Below are 25,709 nucleotides of genomic sequence, written 5' to 3'. Positions count from 1 at the left end.
AGTTGTGAAACCTGGGCTTACCTGAAATGCTAGTAACTAAAGATTTAACGCATCTGTGTTCAAATATCAGCAATAAATCGACTATTTAGTAATTTTACCTCGCCTTGGCTACAAAAGTACTAGTCCCAGTCCGGAGGACCAGAAATCCCGAAATCACAAGTTCAATCGTAAAGTTTATGCCCAAGTGGACGCCCGATCAAATGTGGCGGAGTTTGTATGGCGGGACTTTGAAATCAGTCGGAACTGGAAAAGTTCCGATTTCGACACCTTTTGTGATCGTACCAGCGACTACTATCGTCAAAAAGATGTAAGATGAGTACATATTCGACCGATTGCTAATATTTGATAGCTTTATAAAAAAAAATTATATGTAATTATTTTGTTATTGGTGCGAAAGTATTTTGTTTTCGCACTCGCTATAGGACGGTTACTTTTCGTAGGACGGTGTTGAGCGAAACGCGTGCACCGTCTGCAAGCAGGACTGTGAGCCATGGTACAACATCTGAACACAGACAAGGAACACAGTTTCTTGTCTGTGATCTGAGGTACAACTACTGACCATTATCGGATTGAGAGGTGTCAACGAGTTCCAGCAAGATGCTTAGTTTAGACAAACAAGTTTTATTTACACATAGCCCCAAAGCATAGGCTGGTGGCGTTATTCACCATATGGGTACAGGTGTAAGAAGGTGCTAAAAGGTGTTAATTTTAGCATCAGCAGAATTGTAATGTTGGAATATGCCATACTTGTTTATACCAGCAAAATTAAAAAGTATTTGGTGAAGGGTTGGTGTATATTGATTTCATGAGCATTGGTTTTTCAGTGCATGTATCATGCCTTTTATACTGTATTGAATTTATTAATGCATGCAGTATAGGATAAACAAAAGTTTAGAAAGGAAAATTCTTTGTATACAATTTTTATTCATGCACTGTATTTCATGAAAACTCTGAATTCAGTTTCCAGGTCATAAGATGTTTGTATAGAATCATTTTTGAATCGATTTTCTCTTGTTTGTTTTACAATGTACTATGGTGACACATGTCCTATATTTCTGTTCAGTAGTTGCCTGGGGTGTACTTCACTGTTTATTTGGATGAACGAATTGCTTTTAAGTTTTAGTGTTCTGAAAGAAAGTTCTGGGCTATACCAAAGAGTTGAGAAATTAGGGGTGGTAGGATTAATATTTGAGGTGATAATCTTGTCCAATAGGTGTCAGCCAACTCAAATTTACCATGTAATTTGCATAACAATGGTGTAGACAAAACAAAAGTATGCTAGTCACTTTGAAATTTGCATAACAAATACATAGACAAAACAAATTACAACTGCAGTCACAACATAGCATCATAAATAAAGTTTGTTTTCGTTTCTAGTTTGTAAGTTAAAAACCTGGAAATTTAAGCAGAAACCTCGAAGGAAGTACAATCTGTAAAGTTTGCTCCAAGTGTCTATGTTCTAGTTTTATTATTTGTTTATTTTCTTTTGCAGTTGTGTTTGTAATTTGTAAATAAATGTATTAAATTGACAACTAAAAGAAGTTGACTGCGTGGTAATAAGTAGATGAAATGGAAAATGCCGTAGGTTTTGGTAGGCTTCCAAATGAAGTTGTAGACTGCTGGGTAACCTTTTGGTATTTAGTAGGGCATCTTAAGATATGGCTGAAGATATAGATAAATGAAGATGGTGTTTTGATAAGTGAAAACACTGGGAGGCAGAGCAAATATGGGGGCTGAGATTTTGTAGTGGAACAAACCATATTAAGAAGGGGTGAAGTAGCAATGAGGGACATTACATAATTGGTTTGGTCAGTGTAAACCAGTATAAACAATAGATTAATAAGGCAGGGTATTCATTAAAGTCATTGATTGCAGGCTTATTCAGTGGTTTCATCATAAGTACACTCTAATAGGTGGATGGCACCTCATTAAACAACATTGTCTTCAGTTGTGGCTGGAATTCGATAGGGACTGAATGCCTCACTTCTCTGGGGACCCCTTGTGCATGTGACATACAGACTTCCTGTATTGGTTAGTGGAGTACACAGTAGCAGGAAACTGTCCATAGCGCACAAGATAAACACAGGGTAACAGTCAACAAGGGCGGTCTTGCACACACAGTGTTGTATTGTTTAGTTTGAAGAAGTGTGCCTGTAGAGTTACCAGTGATTACCCAGAATAATATATACTTAGCACAACGTTGGAGTATGGATAGGTGAGTTTGTATTTTTGAGTTTGCTACATTTGATAAAAACCTTGACACCTTCATCAGCAGATTTTCACAATGCTTCACAGAAAATTAACACTTGAGTTTTGAGTTTTGACACCTAGCACATTTCAATGCTTTGTTGCTAACCTATTTAGTACTGTCACCAGCTGTTGTCCACCCCCTGCAGTGAGTAAACTCCTGTTTACTGCAAACAACCGTTTATTTTTACTAGTGTCTGACTTTATAAATGTACAGGTTGTCACTCTCAAGGTCTCATAACGTGTTTCATGATTCATTGACAAATGCTATTCATAAAAAAAGGGGGTGGTTCTGTTCACCTCTCGTTTTAGAAGCTTGCAATGTCAGGACACCCAACTGTAAATTACACATGTTTGTTGTCAGTTAACACAATCATGTAATCGTAACAATAGAGCAACTGCAATCTGTTTTACGTGTGCTGATATGTTGACAGCCAAGTTGTGTAATTTTATGCCAACCTTGAAAAAAATCACCTTTCCTCATTTCCACCTGACCTGAGTTGATTTGAAGGTTATGTTCCACACCAATGCTTTTGACGTATTCATGGCCTCAGAGTTCCTTCAAAAGACAGACACTCGTTTTATGAGGTACAGCCCTGACAGGTGTTAGGTGTACAGTTGTACATAAAATTTGACAACATTGTCAGTGTATGGTCTGACAGCATGGATCTAACTTAGGCCATTACTTAATCCACTGATATGTAACATGGATATGACCTTTAACCTTTTTGTAGCAAACTATTTCAAGAGCAAAATACACAAATTGAAATATGTTTTAGGCATACATTATTTTTTCCTTTTACAGAATTTATTTTTGATATAAGAAAGACCAGGTTTTCTAAGTAATAGTTTTAGTATATCTTGGTGAAATGTTTGTATAACCTTTAACCTTTTGCAGCAAATTATTTCAAGACATAACTTGAAAGTACGTTTTTAGATGTAACTTTTAGTTTATAGGTATATTTTTTGCATTTTGCAGCGACCAACCATCCCCTCACGGATTGCTATAATTTTGAAAATCCCCATGAAAGATATTCTATTAGTTTCAGGAAGTGTTATTTTAGGTTGTACATGGTTAAAAACGAGACCCCAGGGAAAAGTAATGAAAGTTAATTCCAAGCGAAAAATAATGAACGATGTCTAGTAATTTACAGCAATGTTAAAATTGATTTAATACGCCTACATGTTTGAGTTGGTCATGGCGTCACACCGTGGACCATTCGTAAATTATCATCACGAAACATGACGTGCGCTGGACCATTAGTAGAATTTTAAAACTTGGGTAGAACAGACAGAGACCTTCGCTTGGAGCCATGCCACTATTAATAATGCATGATATGTTTTAAATGTTATGGTACAGTGAACGTTTTTCTACATCGACAACATATCATAGTGAGATGTAACAGATTGGTAAATTACATTATTAGCATATCATTAGCATATCTTTGTCATGTTTTGGCTAGTCGTAAAATGTGGAGCCAACCTGCTCATCAATTAATTACAAACTTATATGGATACGAGTTTAATATTAGCTATTACCGTGATTAAGACAAGTTTTTTCTGCTGAATGGATTTCTAATTTTGTTGGAGCCTAGAGGCGGGTACCTCATTGATGGAGCCAGTTTGTATGGTCTGTATTAAAACCAGTGTGGGGTAGGTGAATAGCTTGACCCCAACTAAGACGGAGCTGAGTGGTCACACTGCACTGCTTTTAAGATATACAGAAGGTGTTATTTATTTTATATGGAGTTCATAGAGCCAGGCAGCTGTCAGCTGTCAAATTAGACTACCAACTTCGAACACAGCAGCGAAAGAAAAATATCCATGTATGGATAAAAAATTCATGATAGGCAATTAAGTTGTTTGTGGATGAAAATTAATAAAAATTACAACCCATAGTGGTTAGAGATACCGCAGCAGTTAGAGGTTTCAAACTAATGCAGTGTTCTTGGATAGTGAAGCTCTCGAATTTGTTCACAAGAGGGCTCACTGTTAGAGGCCAGTATCGCCTTCTTTAGTTTCTATATAGAGACATCACCAGGAGGAGAACATATGGGATCTGTTTGCTTGTTGAAAAAATTTCCATCAAATTTTGACCAGTACAATTATAAAGTTGAACTTTTATGAAATAACTAAGTCTTCAAATTTTACAATATAACTTTTCTCTCAACAAACTCTCATATTTGTTTGCATGTGTCTTCCAAATTATGAAATTGTCAGCCGAAAAGCTACATTCTTAGTGAGGAACATTTTTATTTGTAACGTCCAACTCACTAGAAAGTACTTTTACGGCAGTGTCAACATAGCTAGCATAGATAAGATGTGAGGGGGTTTTAAATTGGCCATGTTGATGACATTTGGGTATTTATTGTGGATTTTATTCATAAAATAACTTTACTATGTTTTTCTACTTGAAAACAGAATGTGAAAGAACATATATAAAGTCAAAGTTTGTAACTCAATAAATTGCGAAAAATAAAAAAAATGTGTGAAATGTTTGTTATTGTACATAGAATAACAAACTTTTCAGTTAGCATTTTTTCGTGGGGTGGGGATGGTGGTTGTAGGCTCAATTTATAAATTAAGAATCATCATCAAATTTATAAAAAAAAGTCTTTATTTTCATATGGACATTGCATTGAAACACCGAAACAAATCCAAACAAATGTAATTTTTGGAGCAGTCATTTCCTTAAGTTTACACAGATGTTACCCAGGTTCCTCGTACGTTATCGATAAAATTATAACATGTGGTCGAAAACAACAAGGAATTCATTATGTTGTGTTGTGTGAAAGTGGGTTTCTTATCGTAGTCTGGCAGTGCAAGGAAATAACCAGGGAAGTACAGAGATATCGCGAAATAGTGACTCAACCATTAGGTACAGATGGAAGTTATTATAATTGTATATGTGCTGAGAAGGGTCTCCTTCCTGTGGTGTTGAAACCACAAACAGACAAACGCAGATCCAACGAGACAACAATGTAGAATCTTGTATTTCTGGTTTTGATGCTGAAACTTGTGACTTTTGATGTCCAGTTGGGCCAGTTCATGTGACATGTACTGTTGTCTGGTGTTAGACCTAGAAAGAACTACATATCTTAAGTTTTTGCCAAATTAGTGTTCGTGCTAAGGACGGTAAGTAGGTGAAATCTCTCTACCTCTCTAGGATCCTTGGTCACTGTACTGGCGTTCTCAAACACCAGTAAAATTATGGTAAAAAATGTAGAAAATCCATGCAACTTTTACCAAAGTTTGCCTTAGTTACCAGGTAACCTTAGCAGAAATGGTGCAGATATTGTCTATGTGGTAGATCATAATGTCTTTGTTATGATTTGTGAACGGAGGGAAACTTCCAATAAAATAACATAAATTTACATATATGTTACCCCATACCAAATATATGGTATGAAACCCTAGTAAAATATCTATGGGAAATTATTGACAAAATTTGTTTATATTTTCATACCTGGTACTAAAATTGTGGTGGGAACCGTAGTAAAGTATCTGGGTAGATTTTACCCACTTTAGTAGACCCCTTCAAAAAAACACAGGACCTTACACGTATGCCATCAGTAGCTATGGAAGCCATTGTTTGTTTGCCCATAATGGTGTGGTCTTGTACACCAGTGTACTTTGTGAGCTAACGTATCTTGACATAATAAGTGAACAATGTTTTAGTGTAATGTAAAACTGTGGTTGATGACCCAGACTCTGTCTCTGTATATAGGTCAGTAATTGCCTTGTCTAAAGGCAACACAATTTAAAACAGAGACTTTTCAGTCTATCATGGTCAGCTGAAGGAGATTAACAGTTCCCACACTTTTTAGAAACTGAATTTTACAAATAATTTAGCAAAATTGTTTTGAAAATTTGGAATTTTTTTTGCATTCGAATATTTTCTGTTTTGTTACTAGGTTTGCTATCAGTAAGGAAATCTGTATTAGTATTTTGTGTGATTTCGACAAAAATATTACAACTTTGCCCGTATTTTTTATTTTGTTGTATCAATTTTGGATCATGTTTTTTGTTTTCTTTAATATAAATATTCCTCACCATGTGATGATTTACGAGAAACCAGTTTCCATCACTTTGACTCGCAAAAGAAAACCAAAAACGCTCTTTTTCACAAGGGCACACTGCTTTATATTGTAAGCATGAATTGACAATCACTGCAACTGTTGCAGGTTTTTGTTGTCCGTCTTCAAGCCATGCACGCACCATTGAAAATACGACCTGCAAGTCACACAAAAAGGGGGCGGAATTTGTAAGTACCATTTAAATATGGCAAGGTGCTTTCAACTGACAAGTGGTTGTAAAAAAAGTCTGTCAACAGCAAAGTGCTCCAGTGCAGGGCAGAGTTACATTCCGTTGTAATGGAACAGTTAGTATGAAAAGGTTGGACTTCAGTCTCATTGTTTACCTTGTCATTGTCAGCCAACAACAAGTGGCTGACAACAATAGTCGACTAGAAAGATTGTAAGGCCGTGGTATTTGATATCTAGATTCTAATGAAACAATGAAAACAATCCGTATGATAACTGATGCCATGAATAAATAACCTTCCGTGTAAATTTGGGTTAGTGAACAAAGGTCGTATTTCTGAAGTATGCAACCAACTAATGGCACGTGAACAGTATATCAAAGTTCAGAAATAGACCTTTTTCTGGTTCTGGTTCCATGATGCAAATGCATGAGATGACGTTGCCTATGTTGTCATGTTTCGGCGTTGTTTTATCTTTTATTTCATTTGAAATAACAGTTTCATCGTAAAATAATGGAAAGACATGTTGACTTCTTTAATTAGGAGTGATTTTATAGAACAAACTCGCATTGAATGTCATCAGCAACAGAGAAGGATATTACTGATAAACCCAGGGTACAGTCACGTGATAACTATCCCCCAGAGTAGTACGTGCAACCCCTCCTGTACGTACAGAATACATGATGTTGTATGGGGGAGACACACAATGCATCTTGGAACCAGCAACAGGTCTATAGTTATTTATGTCACAAACATTTTGTTTGCATTTTTTTGGCATCTCAATATTGAAGAGTTAAAGGCCAATGTCAGCTTAGGTTTAAAATTTGGACAAGAAAAACAGTTGTCTGGCAGAACTATTGAAAAATTGCTCTGAGACACAGCTAACACTTACAGGGTGACCCAGGATTGTAACATTGGAAACAGGCCAGATCATATCAAGGTTTAACATTTTGGTGAGAAAAACTGCTGTCTGGCAGAGTTGTAGAAAATGCTGGTTGGAAGTAAAAAAAAAAATAATCCCATCATATATCCTTATAGCTCCACTTATAAGATAACAGTAATGTGAGAACCTGGGATTGATTCATGGGCCTTTCTTTAAGTTAAAAAGGGAGTTTGTCCTTTTAATATTAATCTTACAATTTGTTTTCTTGTTGTTTGTAATATCTTTTCTCCAGAAAAATCTGAGTCATTCAGCAATATTTTATCAAGGTCAATATTTTTTCAGGTGTGGTTTTCAATTTCTATGGAGGGATAAAAATTGTAGTCTGTCAGTTTTTGAAACATCATGATAATCGATAAACAGGATTACTTTGAAAATGACATTAGAAGGGCTATATAGGTGACAAATTGTGGAAACGATAGGATTGCAAATGATAGCCTATGAGCAAAGAAGGAAAAATGTATTGTTTTACAGCTGTGATTACATGTAAAAGACAAATCCTTTGATATTTGGTGGTGTGCTTCCAAGAAATACATGCACAAGTTACAACTATTGTATTTGAGCGTTATATATTTCCTTCTCATGGTTCGCGTCCAGATTTGTACAAACTGTAAACATCAAGCTTTGTAAATATGCAAGTAATAATGTCACCAAATTCTTGTTGTTGTCATGGAAACTTACCGGTACAGAGCTGGATTATTTGGACATGACAAGTCAAACAAAGTGAAAATATCTGACTGGACAGTAATATCTAAAAATAGCTCCTTGTGTAAATAAAACTGACTGGACTATGTATGCATATTTTTTTTTCAATCATTTTAGAAAAAAAAAGTGAAGTAAAATGATAAAATTACTTTGTCAAATGTAATTATTACAAAAACTTTAAATTTCTGCAGTTGCATTCCCCGAGAAATATCATAAAAATCTCCTGTGAGTTTTATGACAAAAAATGCAATGTACAACATAAAATTTATTTAATATGGCTATGTTATCTTGCTATTAATCTGTACCTCATATTAAAAAAAATTTCTTTAAAAATTCCAAAAACTATGATATACAACTTAAAATTTATCTAATATGGCCATATTATCATCCATTTAATCTGTATCTGAGATAATATAAAAAGGTTTTCTTAGAAAGTCAAAAAAGTAATATACAACTTATTTTATTTTAAATATGGCCATATCCAATTAAGGATACCTCATTCCAAAAACTGTAATGTACAACGTAAAATGTATTTAATATGGCCATATTATCAACCATTTAATCTTTACCTCATAAGCTAAAAAAAGGATCTGTTTTCTTAGAAATTCCACCTATCAGCAATTTATTGTTAATGTTGATGTTTTAATTTGAAGGAATTAGATTCAAAGATTTAGTTAATTCCTTGTTAGAGTGTAGCTATCAAGTCATAGCCACGACTAATGTAATCAAAACAAAATCAGAAACGTTCGTAATTAAAAACCAAATCCAGCCCCAGCCGTTCCTGGTCTGCCACAGGGAAACATTCCTTCATCAATCCTGAATTCCCAGGAAGATCTATCCCTAGGGAAATTTAAGGTAAATATGGAAAACGAAGATAATAAGATCGACTATTAATCAAATTGGACGTTTATATTGCATGTTGAGGTGAGGAACTCATGCAGAAATGAAATAAGTTTGTCAGGATTATGCAAGGTTGGTATTTTGAGCCGCTGTTGGTAATTTCTGTGTCAATAATTTATCTTGTGTATCATACAAGGAAGTTATGCTATTTGGTGGTTTCTGAGGTCACTAGAGGTCAAATGAGGATTTAGCTTTTGTGGTAAAGTTTGTGCTTTTAATGTCTGTGTGGTTATATTGGATTTGCCTGCATGATAGCCGTAGACATGTAGATGCCATGTCAGCAGTAACAGTTATTGAACAGTTTTGTGAGTCTTTTTTCAGATCTTGTACCCAACAATTTCAATAAAAAAACACTTAGAACCCAGGTCACAGGCAGAGAGAGATAAGTTCTGATAGCATGTATGGTTTCTTGTGTAATCACAAGATCAAGGTTAATTAGGTCATGAATATTAATATCGTCCAGGACTTCAATTAAAGTGGGGAGATCCCTGTATGATAGTCACATGTAGCCATGATTGTCAACAAACAAGATGTTGAAAATTGACAAACTTGTAAAAGTTATAGATGTCTGACATGAGGTAACTTTAGTTTCTTTGGCATGTTTATCATTGGATGTAACTGAATGCAACAGTTTAGCAACTTTTTTTTTGAGGGGGGGGGGCAACTAAGAGTTGCTCTAACTCTTTTTGAAAATAGAAAGAAAAGAAAACTTGAAAAGGTTAAATGAAAATCTTGTGCTGTGAATGTGGAATATAAATCCTGTAATTCTTGACCCTATTCAGTGGTTCAGAGCTTAGTGTTCAACTAATCTTGTACTAATCTTGTTGTTACATGTACCTCTGCTTCCTGCAACAGGTCAACGCTGTTAACTCAGGAAGAACTTAAAATGTCGACATTACTCTGCAGAAATAACTAATTTAGATTTCTAAAAGTACAATGATACATTCTGTAAGCCCTGATTAATAAAACAGGAACTGCAAGACCTTTACACAAGATCAGTTTTGAGAAAGATGTATCAAAAATGGCATAACCAGCAAATGTTACAATCACTGTGAAGAAAATTCATTCTGTCGTAGAATTCTTATCTCCAGTCCTTCTTGGTTGTCTACAGTATGCCTTGATGAGCGACTGACAGACACACATCAATTTATTGTGGTGTAAATATTTGATGTTCCCCCTATCCTGTAACTATGTGGTAACAAGTGTGTCTTCCATGTCATTGTGACATGCTACTGATGTACAGCAATCTTGTGATACACCAAAATTTGGTATTCCCCAAACCCTTTACTATATCATAGTGTCCAGCAGTGAGCACTTTCAGTCAATTTGGTGCACCACTGACAAGCAAAAGTTCGCTGTGATACAGAAATTTTATGTTCCCCTGTCTTTTACTGTGTGGTGACTAGTATTCCCTCTAAGCCAATTGTCATGTTATCGACACAAATCAATTTCTTGTGACAGACCAGCATTTGGTATTCCCTATCCTTTACTATATGGTGACCAATGAGCTCTCACTCTCAGCCAATTTGATGTGCCACTGACACGCACAAGTTCCTTACGACACACCAAAATTTGATGTACCCCAGTCCCTTACTATGTGGTTATCAGTATTCCCTCTAAGCCAGTTGTCATGTGATTGACACACAGTATTAAAATTTTCAGTAACCCATCAAAATTTAATGTTCCCCAATTTCTCACTATATGTGGTGACTCAGAAGAAAACAATTTTTTTTTTTGATAATTTTACCCACAACAAGAAAGGTTTGTGTTATCAGTAGGTTGTCTGAGATCTATTTAAAGCCTGTTACATGTCGGAATTACTGTAAGTTCAATTCAAAAGGGTAATTCTGTTTTGTATTGTTTTCTTATCCTCTCATTAATAATCCTATTTGAGTGATTTCCATTCTGTCTACTTTTGTTTTATTGCTTCTGGTAAAACTTACCAAAAGCCGAGAATAATAACGTAGTCTTTATTTCGCATAATACGAGATCAGAGTCGGTAAGCGTAGTTTAAAATTTACATAAACCATATGGTAATTTTCTCCATGATCAGAGATCTTAGGATTACAGTGGCCACAGTTGAGTAATTCTGTGTCAGAAAGGAAAGGATGAAATAATAATGCTAATGGGAGAATAGATAGCGAAAGTGCAAGACTTTTTCTGAATGAAACACAAATAAGTTTGAAAGAGACAATAGTTAGTACACATATTTCTGGTAGCTCAGCAAATAGAATCTATTCTATTACGGTTTCCCAACTACGCATGTTGCTATTTTACTTAAAAAAATTATCGTACAAGGCCTGGGAAATTCTTCTACAAGTTGTACCAAATTCCCCCTCTGGGGTATAAGATTCACAGATCTTTGCAAAAAAAAATTATTATATTTCGTTGAATAGTATAGTAAATATTATCGTTATAAAATACTTAAAATATGAAAACTACTGTGAATTTTTTGTGTTTGCATGACCTAAAAAATCAGTGTGCATCTAGAGCGGGAATGAAGCAGAAAAACTGTTAATTTAGAGTTATGCAGATGAATTTGTGCATGATGAAACAAAATTTTATGTTGGTCATATTTTACTATTTTCAATGTACTTGACTCTAGAGGGCGCTATACTGATATCTTGCCTTTAGGCTGTATTGCATTGATATGATGCTCACCTAATAAATGACCAGTTGAAACAATAATCATAATTGGGTTTCTTCAAAAAAGATAATAATTTCAAGATTGTCTTGGTATTAAGTTACTTTAATAATTTGATTTTGGTGTACAACAAATTATGGTGAACTTTGTTGTATGCCAACATTAATATACAGTTTTGTAAATGTTTGGAATTAGTGAAAGAATGCCATTTCTTCATTTCACAATTTAGTAGTGTGATCATCTTACAGAAGGAAATACTTCAGAATTTTAAAAAATTTTGTTTCCTTTTCCTGCATTTTTTTGAGTTTCCTTTTCTTGCATTTACAAAGGGTTAATGATTAAAAAGGAATCGTCTGTTCGGTTTTCACTAAAACGAATTTCAAAATAAGCAAAAATTTCAAAATTATAAAAAAAAAACACCATGATTTCTTGTCAGTGTACGTCAACCCTATTTAAATCTCAAAAAAAATTAAATTTAAAAAAAAAAAACAATATAAAATCCAGTTGACTAAAATAAATGTGATACAAGAAAAAACTATTTCTGATCACTCTTGGCCCAAATGGATTTGAAAAAAAAAGTAAAATTGAAAATTTATGCGGAAATATGTGTATGATAATTTATTGTTAAAGATGGCTGCTTGTGAAAAGATAAGGTACTTGTTGTGTGACATTTATTGTATGCAGCCTTTTGTCGCTGACATTTCCACTAGTGTGGCTTATCTCACCTAAGTCTAATGCAAAAATGTAAGTGGTATGCCCAGGTAATCTGTCTTTTTCACTGAACGTTATGCTTTGAATACGTAATTAGTTGACAGCGAGTGAAGTCTGAATAAAAATGTAGAGCTGATATAGGGTAGAGAGATGCATAAAAAGTTTGATGACAGAGTAGTAAGTAGGGAGATCAGTCTGTAGGGATAGACATGTACAGTTTTACATTCTAAAAGATGTTCTGTGAAGGTTACATAAATAAGTTGTGTTATTGCAGTCTTTTTATCATGCTGTGGATAAAATTTGGTTTGTTGTCTTTGCTCCCACCCCCTCCCATCTCAGTCTTGTGACCTCGCTCATCACCTTGAATCGTCTGTCAGAATTTGTTATCAGTTTTTATGTGATGTTTTAGGCAAATGTGTTTGACAGTAATGTTTGGAGATGTACTGCTGAAAGCTTAATAAATATGTGTTAATTTTCACTGGCCTGTACACCTACACACCAAATACAAATGTAGTTGTAACACGTCGGCGAATGGTTAGTCCTATGTAGTCGATGAGGATGCAAAGTACAACCATATTAGAGTACAATTATGCGGTAGATATCGGTACATACAAAACAGCCGTTTCTGCTAGCAATGCTCCCAAGGCTGTGAGAGAGTGTAGTAATCTGTGAGGCCCAGCATATGTATGGATTAGGATCAAACTGTCGGAGTGAAAAAAAGTTTTCTGGCAGAGCAGTTGAAAAAGTTTGTCCAGAACAAAAATGTGATCCCATTTAATCCCAGATTAAAATAACACTAATGCGATGACCTGGGATTGAAACATTCCCCTTTATGCAAATTTGGGACTGTGTGATCTTGTCTGTCACTCGCATTTTAATTGAAATGTGATCAAGGCCTAAAGACTTTTAATGCAATATTCCATGTCAACTGAATTTGAACTTGACTTTTTAGTGTCTGATCTCATTTTTACTGAAAAGACAACAATGTAGCTGTTATCGTGATGTCTCTTAGTAGAGTAGATGTCTTGTCAATTGTTGTTTTTTTGTGAGGCGTTGAAAAATAGCAGGACTGAAAATCAAAACATTTGTACCTGCGTCTCTTTTTGCTAGAACCCAATGTGATAGTACTGATACGTATATATTGCATACTGTATATGGATATAAGTACAAAAAGCCCATACAAATAATGTCTACCACAAGTGCTATAAAGTGTGGTGTTACACTTCCGCTAGTCTGTAAGGTACGCCATGACATGGCAGAGCGACACAACATACCTTTCAGTCTATACTTCCGCTAGTCTGTAACTAAGGTATGCCATGATGACAGATCTTACAGTCTCTACACTTCCAGCTAATACATGTACTAATTCTACAGGTGTTGCACAAATACACCCAGCTTGACAAAAAGGGCATGAAGAAAGGAAATTTGTCACAAAAGTGACAGGTTTTCTAAATATTTAACAATATTCATGTTGAACCAAAATGCAGAGGCTGGAGGCTATGACCCACAATGCATTTGTAGATTTGATATTGCATGAGCATCATCAACTCTGAGCATTGCATTGTGGGATTAAAACAAATCACAAATCACTTGGTATGTTGTTTGTTACTTTGATAAGAAGGGTTACATGTTTCATTTATCACGCATTTCCTTGTTTTATTTCCTGTTTATTTACAAGATTTTTTCTTTTCATCATTTTGCAGGACTTGCAATACATATATTCCCAGCTCCATGGAATGGAAGCACTGAATTCGCTGCGGGAACCAGCGTTAAGGGCAATATGTAAAACTATCCGATATGAATTTCATGATGCTAATGACATACTCTATTGGTAAGTTTCCAATTATCAACTCATGAGGGCAGTATAACATGTTTGCTCAGTCAAATATGATTAGCAAGGTGATGGCCTGTTGTATCTGAAAGACAAATTAATCAGTAACAATTATGAACACTTACAAAATTTTCATAAGACAGAAAAAATAAGACAGAAAAAATGAGACAAAAGCGAAATTCATGAGCCAAAATAATATGAGAATAATGTTTTGAAGAGCTCAAATTGTATGGATTTGATAAGAATCATAGCCACTTTGTAAGAAGCAAAATTTTTCCCATATCTGGATCTCCTGGCCCATTTCAACACTAGAGGGCAGTATACTACAGCTACGTCCCCACACCACCAGAGGGCAGTATTGTGGTTCATCACTCTTCCCATAGTTGATATTCAAAACACAAGGCTGAGAATATAAATGACTCTAGGGATGAAATCTATAATCCTGAGTCATAAAATTGTAACATATCTTTATTTCATCTTGGTAAATAACACTTTTAATTTCATTTTTATCTTCTTCGTAGTCGTGACGACCTGAGTGCATCCTGGTTTATTCTACTGACAGGATCAGTATTTATCGATGGATCTATGTACTTACCCCGAAGCAGGTAAGACGAAATATAAATTTGGCTTTTTTCTTTATCATACAGTGATCGTAACCAAGGAAACACATATCTTGCGCCAAGCCTTCAAAAGAAACCTATTTCATCCTATTCTCAAAGCTTTGTGTATTACGCGTGTTTAAATCAGGCATAAAAGTGAAAACGAAATTGTTTACCTCCAAGGTTACTTTTGAGTGTAACCATAGCAACCATCTGATAAGAAAAAAAGTCTTCTATTTTGGTGTAGACAAGTTGATATCTGGGAGGCGAAAACTTGGAAGATCTCATGATATTTATCGTAGATGGCAAATTACTGGCAATGTAATATGTGGTTGGAATTGCTGTGTACTCCAGCTTGTGACTTGCATTCTTGTTTGATATACAATTCTCGCTGACTGGGACACCTACACATCAGTATTCTGACTGCGTAGACTTGACAAATATCAGAAGTTGAAACTTTCCATGTCTGTTTGTCACTTTTTGGAATGCAATGAGGATTGACACATTAGTTTGGGTGATATAGCAATACGTACATAGTTTGGGTGATATTACCACAAAAAAAAAATTAATGCTCACCGAGTTTTAGACAAGTTGCACCTGTAAAGATTTATGCTCACTTTATTTATTACAACTGTAAAATGTTAGGAGTGTGTTGCTACCGTTTTGTTGACATAGATTTATTTGATTTACACGTCTGATGATTGTGAAAGATTATGGTCTTGGCTAACGGATTTTATGTTAGTTCTTGCCAGTTTATCAGTTAGGCCTAATAAAAAAATATTGTGTGGTTCCGGTTACTCTCAATTTTAGAATAGGTGGGTAGGTACATTTTTTTTCTGTGTTAGTGTCTAGCTCAGGTTTTCCATTGTTTTCCAAATGGTCTGTGTTATTTATTTCTTCCTACAGCCATTACAGATTGGGAGAACAGTTTTATATTGTCTTTTTAAGTTGATTGCAGAGTCTGCATCCACTATTTCTCGTGAGATTTCACAATTTTTGTGATTTTATTATTTTTTCTCAAATACGTAAAAAAAAAGTTTAGGGTCGGCAGTGATAAACTAGGTGGGGGTCAGGTAACCGGAACCAAACAATTATATTTTTTAGGCCTTATGGTTCTCTTTGATTGCAGTTGAACTTCATTCGTATTCCAAATATTGGTCATACTTATAGTTAGTGAATTTTATCGCTGGTTTGTGTCAGTTTATCAGTTATGGAACTCTTTGATTGTAGTTGAACTTCAAATTGTTGACCATAGTTAGTTTATGGGTTGCATTGCTAGTCATTGCTAGTTATTGCTAGTTTATCAGTTACATTTGTATGGTTCTCTTTGATTGCACTTGAAGTTCATTCTTGTTCTATCGTTGGTCATAGTTAGTAGATTTGTATTGCTAGTTATTGCTAAAATATACCAAATGATATTTATATAGTAACTACATGTATGTAATTTACTAGAGAAACTTTGGGGAACAAATGTTGAAAATCTACAAACAAGAAATGATGTCACGATTTTTCATCTACATAGTACACCATGATGATCTCTATTGTCCGAAGTTGAATTTTTTTGCCAAAAATGGAAATATTTATTTAGTACCATTCATGTGCAAAGTCAGTCTTGATTGGCATATTTGTTATGAATAAAAATCATATCATGTATATAGTCCACGCTGCTGTGAGCACGGAATCATAAACCGACGTTTTACTGAAAAGATTGACTTCTATATACAATATGGGGATTAAGAGAAGTCAAAACTACACTCTTGCGGTTCGTTTGGTTCATATCAGCGAAGAAAGAAAAATAGATTTGTTGAAATGAGTTCCGGCGCACAAGTGAAAGTAGCATTATGTGATCAGTAATATTACATTTACATCATCAGGAAGTGAAGGTTGTTCAATTTCATAATGAAATATCAAAGGTTATTCGTAAAGATTACTCCAGGACACAGATGGCATGGCCAGTGAAAATACATAAAGTCTTGTTATTAAAACCGCAGGAATGTCTGATATGCGTTCATAATGTTGCCCAGAGCTGTTTTTTTTTTTCCCTGTTGAGTAGTAGTCGTTAGATCATTAGGAGCTAGAAATGATTCACAGAAGCCATCAAATCATTCCAGTTAGATTTTTATCGTACGGTAAAAATTAAAATCAGAAATATTGATATCAGCATTTAACATCTTAAGAATTTATGATAATGAAATTCATAGACGTAACATAATTTCATATTTCTTATTTTTCATTTTTTTTTACGGATTTTCTCCCCAAAATGTAGATGTTTTTGAGTTTCATTTCTGAGTTTTTGCCGACATCAGAATTATTACTATTAAATTTTCACTATTTCCAGACAAAATATTTTGTATATGGTAAAGTGACACATTACATAATTTGATAATTATAAAGATAAACTTGCTGGATATTATAATTTTTATCACTTGACCAACAATATTCACTGAAAATTATTAAAATCCAGATAATTAGACAATTGTACATGTTGTTAGAAATCGATGTCATCCTCAAGTATTACAGTAACAGGTTGAAATTGTGATCACGTTTGGGTGCTGATTTTAGGGTGCGGACCTTAAAATAATTTTGATTGGCAGTATTGTACCATATTATGTGTACAGCTGTACAAATATGTTTATCCACACGTGATTCAAAACTGTGTTCGATATTTAGAATTAGTGATATCTATCAAATAATTTTTTTTAAATGTTGCAAGTAGGGCAGCTTTAAGACAAGACAACTTAGTGATTATACACACTTTGTTGACAATACTGTATATTATTAGACTTTCTTGATGTCCTTATGTAAACTAGACTGTCATCACTAGGCAACATGTTCCAGACAGTAATAATAACATCATAAGTCGAAAATAAGCCCGAGAATTACAATGTTTTTAAATCTTCCCTTTTCTGGGGATTATAACAAATTGTATCAAGACAAATCCAGATGAAAGATAATTAACTGGTCTTACGTCAAAATTGAGGAGATTACACGACTTAATTTGCATTACATCAAGAATTAATACTAACACTTTACGAATCGTGAGCAACAAAGTGATATAAGCTATTTTTACTATGACAGCTTAGTCAGGACCTTTTCTCCAGGGACTTGGAAAAAAACGAACTATGATTAATGAAAAACATGAAAATTCAATTACTATGCTAATGAGAACATAATGATATCATTGCCAATATGGAATTATAATGCATTTCATAGTTACATGTACTTATCGATAGATGTAATGGAATGGACAGGTCGTTTATTTTTGGTATGTAAACTTTGCTGTCACAGTGTTCACTTTTCATTGTATAGAGTGGTTTGGTGAAATGGGTAGATTTCTAAATGAGATTTGTACTTGAGACGTTTTCTTTGTGTTTGGTTGTATTTTGTGTTGTGTTGTGTTGTGTTGTGTTGTGTTGTGTTGTGTTGTGTTGTGTTGTGTTGTGTTGTGTTGCATTGCATTGTGTTGTGTTTTACTATGTTGTGGTGTGGTGCTGTGATGTGCTGTGGAGTGTTGTGTTGTGTTGTGTTGTGTTGTGTTGTGTTGTGTTGTGTTGTGTTGTGTTGTGTTGTGTAATTGCTATGCATAGTATTGTTTGGTGCTGACCTGTGTGTTGTGTCGTTGCTATGTGTTGTGTTGTTATGTTTTGTGATGTGTTGTGCTATGCTGTTTTACATTGTGTTGCGTTGTATTTTTTGGCATTGTGTTCTATTATGTTATGTTACATGTATTGTGTCATGTCATGTTATGTTATGTTGTCATGTTATGTTATGTTGTGATGTTATGTTGTGTCCATGTTATGTTATAACTGTTACCCAAACAAAACATACCGGTTAATTGCAGTGAACTTTAACATAGCATAACACAGTTGTAATTTGCATGAGAATAGTTCCAAATGCCTTGTGTTGGTAATACTAAAGTTGATTGTCCATAAATAACATTGTGAATGGTTTCTAGACCTTCAAAGACAATAATACAATCTCCAAGGTTTTATTTGGCATAATTAGATGTCGTCAAAACTTGGCATTTCGTCTCAGTGAATGTTAGAGTTTAAGTGCTAGATGCCATCGAGAATGTCCTCCAAAAGTGTTACAATCTCTGAACTGTGTCACGTTTTGGAAATTGTTTTTGTGAAAAATGGACTAATTCTACCCCAGAGGTTGAAAATGATCGTCAGACGAAAAGTGGAAGATTAGCGTGAAAGTGACAGTCAGTTGTGATTTGCTTTCATATCGTTGAGTGGTCACGTAAAGTAAAGGAAAATGTCTGCAACTTTTGAATCAAAACTTTGGATAACTCCAGAAAGGTGAGAATTCTATGGATAATTTTTCCACAGACTTCTGAGATGTTTTCCAGTAAGTTTCTTATTTATTCCTGCTGATTCAAACATATTTTAGTATTCTATACTAACCTGTTAACAGAGATGGAAAGACTGAAATTCTTAGTTTCTTGGACATTGAACATGATTTCATTTTTTGTCAAAATTTACCACTTTGATGAGATGAGAATCCGGTATCTGGTACAAACATGTCTTGTGTATCGTGTAGTGTCAATATGGTTTGTTGTCCCTTGCAAACAATTTTCTACTTTAATATTGCCCTTCAGTTATAAGCTGTCGGTTAGAAAACTGATATGTAACAACAAACGGATTTCTCTATGTTGGGAACAAATGCAATACACAGATATGTGTACTTACATACATACATACATACATACATACATACATACATACATACATACATACATACATACATACATACATACATACATACATACATACATGTACATACATACATACATACATACATACATACATACACACACACACACACACATACATACATACATACATACATACATACATACATACATACATACATACATACATACATACACACACACACACACACACACACACACACACACACACACACACACACACACACACACACACACACACACACACACAGCTATAGTGTTACCTGTACTATTCTACAACTCGATGAACATCTTTACATAGCGGCTTAGTGGAAGTTTTTACTGGGAACGTACCAGAACACAACTAGGCAAAACAAGTAGAAAATAGTCTAAATTCATGTGAAAAGTTAGTGATTAAGCTAGAATGACGTACATAACTCACTGTGACGTAGTAAGTGTTACAAAGGAAGTCAGCGTTCCACATGATGTCACAACAAAACAGGTGACACTAAGAGCTTTACTATTTGCTAAAGATCTGTGTTTTTCAATAACATGGGTGTGAGACTACACAATGCAGGGGTCATGTAACCTCCATTTACTTCAAACAAAAGAAAGACGTACTTCCATGGTCAGTCAACTCTAGTAGTTAGAAATTTGTAGCCGTAGAAAACATAAACTGTAGACTGATATACCAAAATGTAGTGTGTAGAAGTGTGTGAGTTGACGTTTTTCAGGAATGGATTTTACCATTCGACGTTCATCTTCCCTTGGACAATTAGCATTTCTACAGCCCAGAATGATTCTCCCGAATACTCCAAAGATAATTATGAAAAGGTAAGAGTATGGGTGACATTTTTTTGAATCGAGTAATTTTCTACTGCCATGTTTGGGTGACTGTTAGTAGTACTAAGATGTCTGAAAACATAATGGGCTTGAGTGACTTTATTTTACGAATGAAATTTTGTAATAAATTCTTGTGGCGGAATCTGTGTCCTTTTGTGTCCTTTTGATCAGAACTAGCTGAGTGTGATCAATATTCACCATGTAAAAGTGTCGTAAAAACACAAATGAAGACGTGTCGTTTTAACTTTTAGTACGGAACAGGTTAAGCTTCCATGAAGGTCATTTTCTAAGTGTCGTACAACATTTATTCCGATCATAAATACATGAAAATAATTTTTCAATTTTTGCTTGAAGCTGTCCCCAAATGACTGCCAGTCAACTTCTAAAATCATTCAGAATTCTATTTTAACTATTGGTAATATTTATGCTAATTGCTGACATGTAAATTATATGTTTATGTAAATTTTATGCAAATTGTCACCACCAGGATTTTTAATTATCCAGATATTGAACTGAAGGAGTTTTCTCTACCAATTTGACCCTGTATACATACATTTGTCACAAATTTTGATTAAAAGCTCAGGAAACTAAAATAAACCTACTATGTAAATTGAAAGCAAGAAAAAATATATGTTTGTATTTACTGTGTTTACATCCATAATATTTGGCTAAGGAAATGTTTGCCTTTTCAGTAAGTTTCACTCAGTATCGATGTAAAACAGAAGATTTGAAAAAATAGGAACATGATGTCGTAATTAGCAACAAAAATGTTTCTAGTAATGCAGTGCTGTATTGCTACCCTCATGTTTTGTAATTTTGAAAGGAAAAATGTGGTTGTCATTTTTCTTCTTTTTTTTTTAAAGTGAACAATCCTGAAAAGAAATGTTTTTGTTTTGTGAGAGGTGAACACAGCTGAGTAAAACTTTATTCACCGGGAGCACTGATAAACAGGGGGAGTAATTGCAGTAATCTCCTTAGAATAAGTTGTCACAAGAAAGGGCTCAGGAACAGTAATACATTCTGTACCTGTTTGTTGGAATCCTTGTAAGAGTGTTATAATCTCTGAACTGCGTCACGTTTTAGAAATTGTTTTTGTGATAAAATGGACTAATTCTATCCCATCTTTGCACTTATTTTGCTGGAAAACAAAATAACACAAAAAAATAAGTAGTGATTAAAATACCTTCTTGTATATGAACACAATGTATCACTCCGGTATTTAGTAAAAATTAGTCTTTGAGAACTAGCTGAAGACTGTAAAATCAAAAAATTTTCTAATGGCAAAAATATCTACTTACATGAAAGGGAAGTTGTACAGTCTACTAAGCACTGGATAATTGCTGTTTTAAATTCAGGTGAGCAGAAATAACAAATTCTAGTTCAATTTCCAACTTCATAGTTCTATTATAATATAATACCTGTTTTCTATAGTTGTTTGCCGAAGACGAGGAAGAAAGTATCTTAGATCTGGCAGTTTTTTGTGTGTGGGTTTTTTTTTTTTTTTTTTTTTTTTTTTTTGTAAAATGAAGTTTTAATGGTGATGAGTAATGCATATTATTAAGCAGGTACTCAGACATAGTGGAAACTCAATAAGTTCTGTTTTAGATTCAGACAAGCGTAAATGGCAAACTGTGCAGTTCAGTTGTTACTTAGTATGCCTGTAATCATCCTGTGTTCCATCAATCTTGTCATGTACAAACTACTCTCTGTCTAATGAAGGGTTAGGGTCACTGCCGTCATTTACATACTCAAGATTTCGTTTGTGATCGACGCTCGTACTTGACTGAGAGCAAATCCAATTTGTGGAGCACTTCCATATTAAGAAGGGTCACTATTGTGTTCATCTGCATATTGAAGACTTCGTTTGTGATGACTTGACTCTGAGCAAATATTTGATTTGCTGACTGAAGAAGAAATTCCTGACTATCTATTTCTGCTATGAGACAGCAGTGTTGTCAGCCGTGATGAGTCGTATTTGTTCTTCAATACTCTTGTGTCTTCATATTGAAAGTATCATCAAGTATATCGCTGTAAGATAAGAACACGGGTATCAATGTCTCTGACCTTGACCTTGAGAAATGACCTGCCATTGATCCCATGAATGTTAAATCCAATTAAATCGCAACAGTCCAGTCCTCCATTAGAAAGTCGTTAGTGTCACCGCACACATACACGTCAAAGATCACAGCCTGAGATTTCGATAACAAAATCTCTTGTAATGATGTTATGATCTGTAATCGAGGTCTGGTTGCCGTGAAAGCTATTTTACTGTCGAAAGGTGAGTTGTCATGGAAACGAATTGTGTTTCAGGACGCAGATGGTGTTAGCTTTCGCCAGACAGAACATGATTAGATGTTTATCACAAGGTCTGTTGTCATGGAAACCCGTAAATTTTCTTAACTATAAATCGAAATTACTGCCATTCATTGTTTTTGAATACACATAAGAATTCAAGTACTGCAAGAAACCATAATTTAAGTCCGTTTTAACCAATATTTGTGAAAAGTAATATTTAAAAGTAATATTTAAAAGTAATATTTAAACTGAGTGAAAGTCTTACAATTAATTACTGCTTACACGTACAGTTCAAAGTGATTTGATAAAAGGCTCAGTATTTTTTAGATTACATAATTGTGTCCAATATTATTCTTTATTCAACCAAGAATTTTTTTTAGTAAGCTAAGGAGGCTTGAATCTGAAAAGTTGGATGAGACCCCTTATTATTGTAAATGTTATTAAAACTTAATTGTCGGATTCACTCTCATATACAAAAAACACAGATACAATACAACATATAGACAAACGAAAAAAGGAGTTATTTTTTATTGATTCTTGAAGAACGTTATGATACAACTTGTATAATGTACAACCCTGGTAGTTATTGAGTCGTCGAATTGCTTTAAGATAGACACAAACTAAAACTATTGTCGCAACATGTTGCTCCAACAGTGATAAGCTTTTGAATGGATGTTGGTTTAATTACAATCTCATTAGGGAGGTGGCATCTCCGAAAACTAGTTTATTTAGAGTTCCATGAACTTGTAGTGCTGTTTTGGGACTTCCAATGTTTACACTATCTTGATCACAGGGTGATTAGATGTAGTACTGCAGAGGAACCGCTATCACCCACTTGTGTAATCTACCACTTTGAAGAATAGATTTAGTTCGTATCTATCTAAACTGAAGACTGGATTCCTGTATGTTACAATGTATCGTTATTTTTGTTAGGAACCCTAGTGGAATTTTCCGTTCATGAAAGAGAATTTTACCGACCTGTCATTAATATTAACGATCATTCAATTTCTTGGCCGACACCATAACTTTCCCCCGTTCTATGGACTACACGTTTTACTCTTGACGTATGTGAGAATAAGTCAAACTTCTTGTTCTATTTTGATCCTGTAGCGTAAGGTGAAATGTTATTACAGGTACCGAGAATGTTCTGGAACTGAGATAGATTTTAACAGACTTAAAAAAAAATTAGTCAAAGTGAAAAAAATTCACCCACAGTATTTTGTTTGATTTATGTTCGAACAAATTTATACACGGAAATAGATAAACCCGCAGTTTCTAACAAAACGCAATGAATTACGTGCTTTCACTTTGCCAGAGGAAAGTTGATATAGAGGTGGGCAATTGACAGCTGAGTTTTTATTACCCACGACAATTTATGATAACAGTGTGACTGTCTGCCACAATGAACTATAAGTGCTGGGGGAAATCCTCTGATAATGTTTTTATTGCACTTTCTATTCAGTACGAAACTTGTTCATGCGTCAATGATTTATATTGCATTATACTATTTCTACCTGTCCCTAAATGAGAGTCAAGCTTTCTGACTTTCTCGTACACCATATGGGAAAATATAATAGGTGTTACAGTTATGATAAATCAACTTTTATTGTGTAATTTTTAAAGTAAATATTAATATACTGTGAATTTATGTATTTTAGCCTGACTTTTTTTATTGCACCAGAAATAACCTAGTGCTAAAATGGAATCATTTGTATCTATAGGTAAATTCTGAATTATCATATGCATTAAAAGATTTATTTCAAATGAAAATAAAATTACTCACAAAAGTATTGTGATTATTTGTACATTGTCATAAAACAAATTGTTTATCTGCCAAAAAGAAATAGCCAAAATGTGAAAAATTGTCATTCTGCTAAAATTTTTATATGCACCAAAATAAGTACATTGAGAGTTCGTTCCTGGAAATAGCACCCTCAAGTGGCCATCCTTGATGTAAATAGGTCAAAGGTTATATGAATATGATTAGCATTTGATTATAATATGTGACTACGTAGCTTTCGTATGAATCAATCATTACCCTGATGACATCTGAGTGATTTGGACGAAAAGCTTTGTGGACCTACATGTACCTGTGGTATTAATGAATTTGACATTTTCGTACATTCTAGACCTACGTGTTCCTGTGGCATTAATGCTTTTGACATTTTGGTACTTTCTAAACCTACATGTACCTGTGGCATTAATGATTTTGACATGTTGGTATTTTCTAGACCTACATAGTACATGTACCTGTGGTATTAATGAGTGTGACATTTGATACTTTCTAGACCTACATGTACCTGTGGCATTAATGATTTTGACATTTTGGTACTTTCTAGACCTACGTGTTCCTGCGGTATTAATGAGTTTAACATTTTGATACTTTCGAGACCTACATGTACCTGTGGTATTAACACAGATGGACAAGACATGCAGATGAATGAGACAGGAAGGGAATTTAGATTTTAACTCTGTACTGTGTTCCAGATATAAATTTTGTGTCAGTTCCAGATAAATACACCATAATGTAGTGTTTGTGAAATGTTAATATTTGTACTATAAAATCTCTGCCTTTTTGATAACAATACTAAAATTACAGAATTATGTGGTTTTGAGTATTAATAAATTTTATAACTGTTAGTCTCATTTAACACCAAAACCTTTCAACCAGAAGAAAAGATATAAGTATGTTTTGATTTCAGTATTACCAGAACAAATAACTGTTGATTTCAGTATCACCTGAAAAAATAGCTACATGTTAATTTCAATATTATCTGAAAAAATAACTACATGTTAATTTCAATATTATCTGAAAAAATAACTACATGTTAATTTCAATATTATCTGAAAAAATAACATGTACATGTTAATTTCAATAATGTGTGAAAAAATAACTACATGTTAATTTCAGCATTACCTGAAAAAATAACTGCATGTACATGTTAATTTCAATATTACCTGAAAAAATAGCTACATGTTAATTTCAATATTACCTGAAAAAATAGCTACATGTTAATTTCAATATTACCTGAAAAAA

At 34.2% G+C, this 25,709-nt stretch overlaps 2 protein-coding genes across 14 annotated transcripts in view; both read left to right on the top strand.

The window, feature by feature from the left end:
• LOC144452063 (rap guanine nucleotide exchange factor 6-like) overlaps positions 1–15,971 on the top strand; it is a 69,813-nt gene extending 53,842 nt beyond the window's left edge. The window contains exons 2-4 of the mRNA XM_078143074.1: positions 14,112–14,239; positions 14,761–14,844; positions 15,968–15,971. Coding sequence (XP_077999200.1) covers positions 14,112–14,239; positions 14,761–14,844; positions 15,968–15,971 — 216 coding nt within the window. The remainder of the gene's footprint in view (positions 1–14,111; positions 14,240–14,760; positions 14,845–15,967) is intronic.
• Positions 15,972–20,180: 4,209 nt separating this feature from the next.
• LOC144451998 (rap guanine nucleotide exchange factor 2-like) overlaps positions 20,181–25,709 on the top strand; it is a 53,417-nt gene continuing 47,888 nt past the window's right edge. For all 13 annotated transcript variants that reach the window (XM_078142963.1, XM_078142971.1, XM_078142966.1 and 10 more), the window contains exon 1: positions 20,181–20,368. In XM_078142963.1, the coding sequence (XP_077999089.1) occupies positions 20,271–20,368 (98 nt within the window). In that variant the 5' untranslated portion in view covers positions 20,181–20,270. The remainder of the gene's footprint in view (positions 20,369–25,709) is intronic.

Source organism: Glandiceps talaboti, chromosome 22 (genome assembly GCF_964340395.1).
Source record: "Glandiceps talaboti chromosome 22, keGlaTala1.1, whole genome shotgun sequence".
NCBI classification, from domain to species: Eukaryota; Metazoa; Hemichordata; class Enteropneusta; family Spengelidae; genus Glandiceps; species Glandiceps talaboti.
The sequence above is the reverse complement of the archived record's forward strand: the minus strand, read 5'-3'. Positions and strand labels throughout refer to the sequence as shown.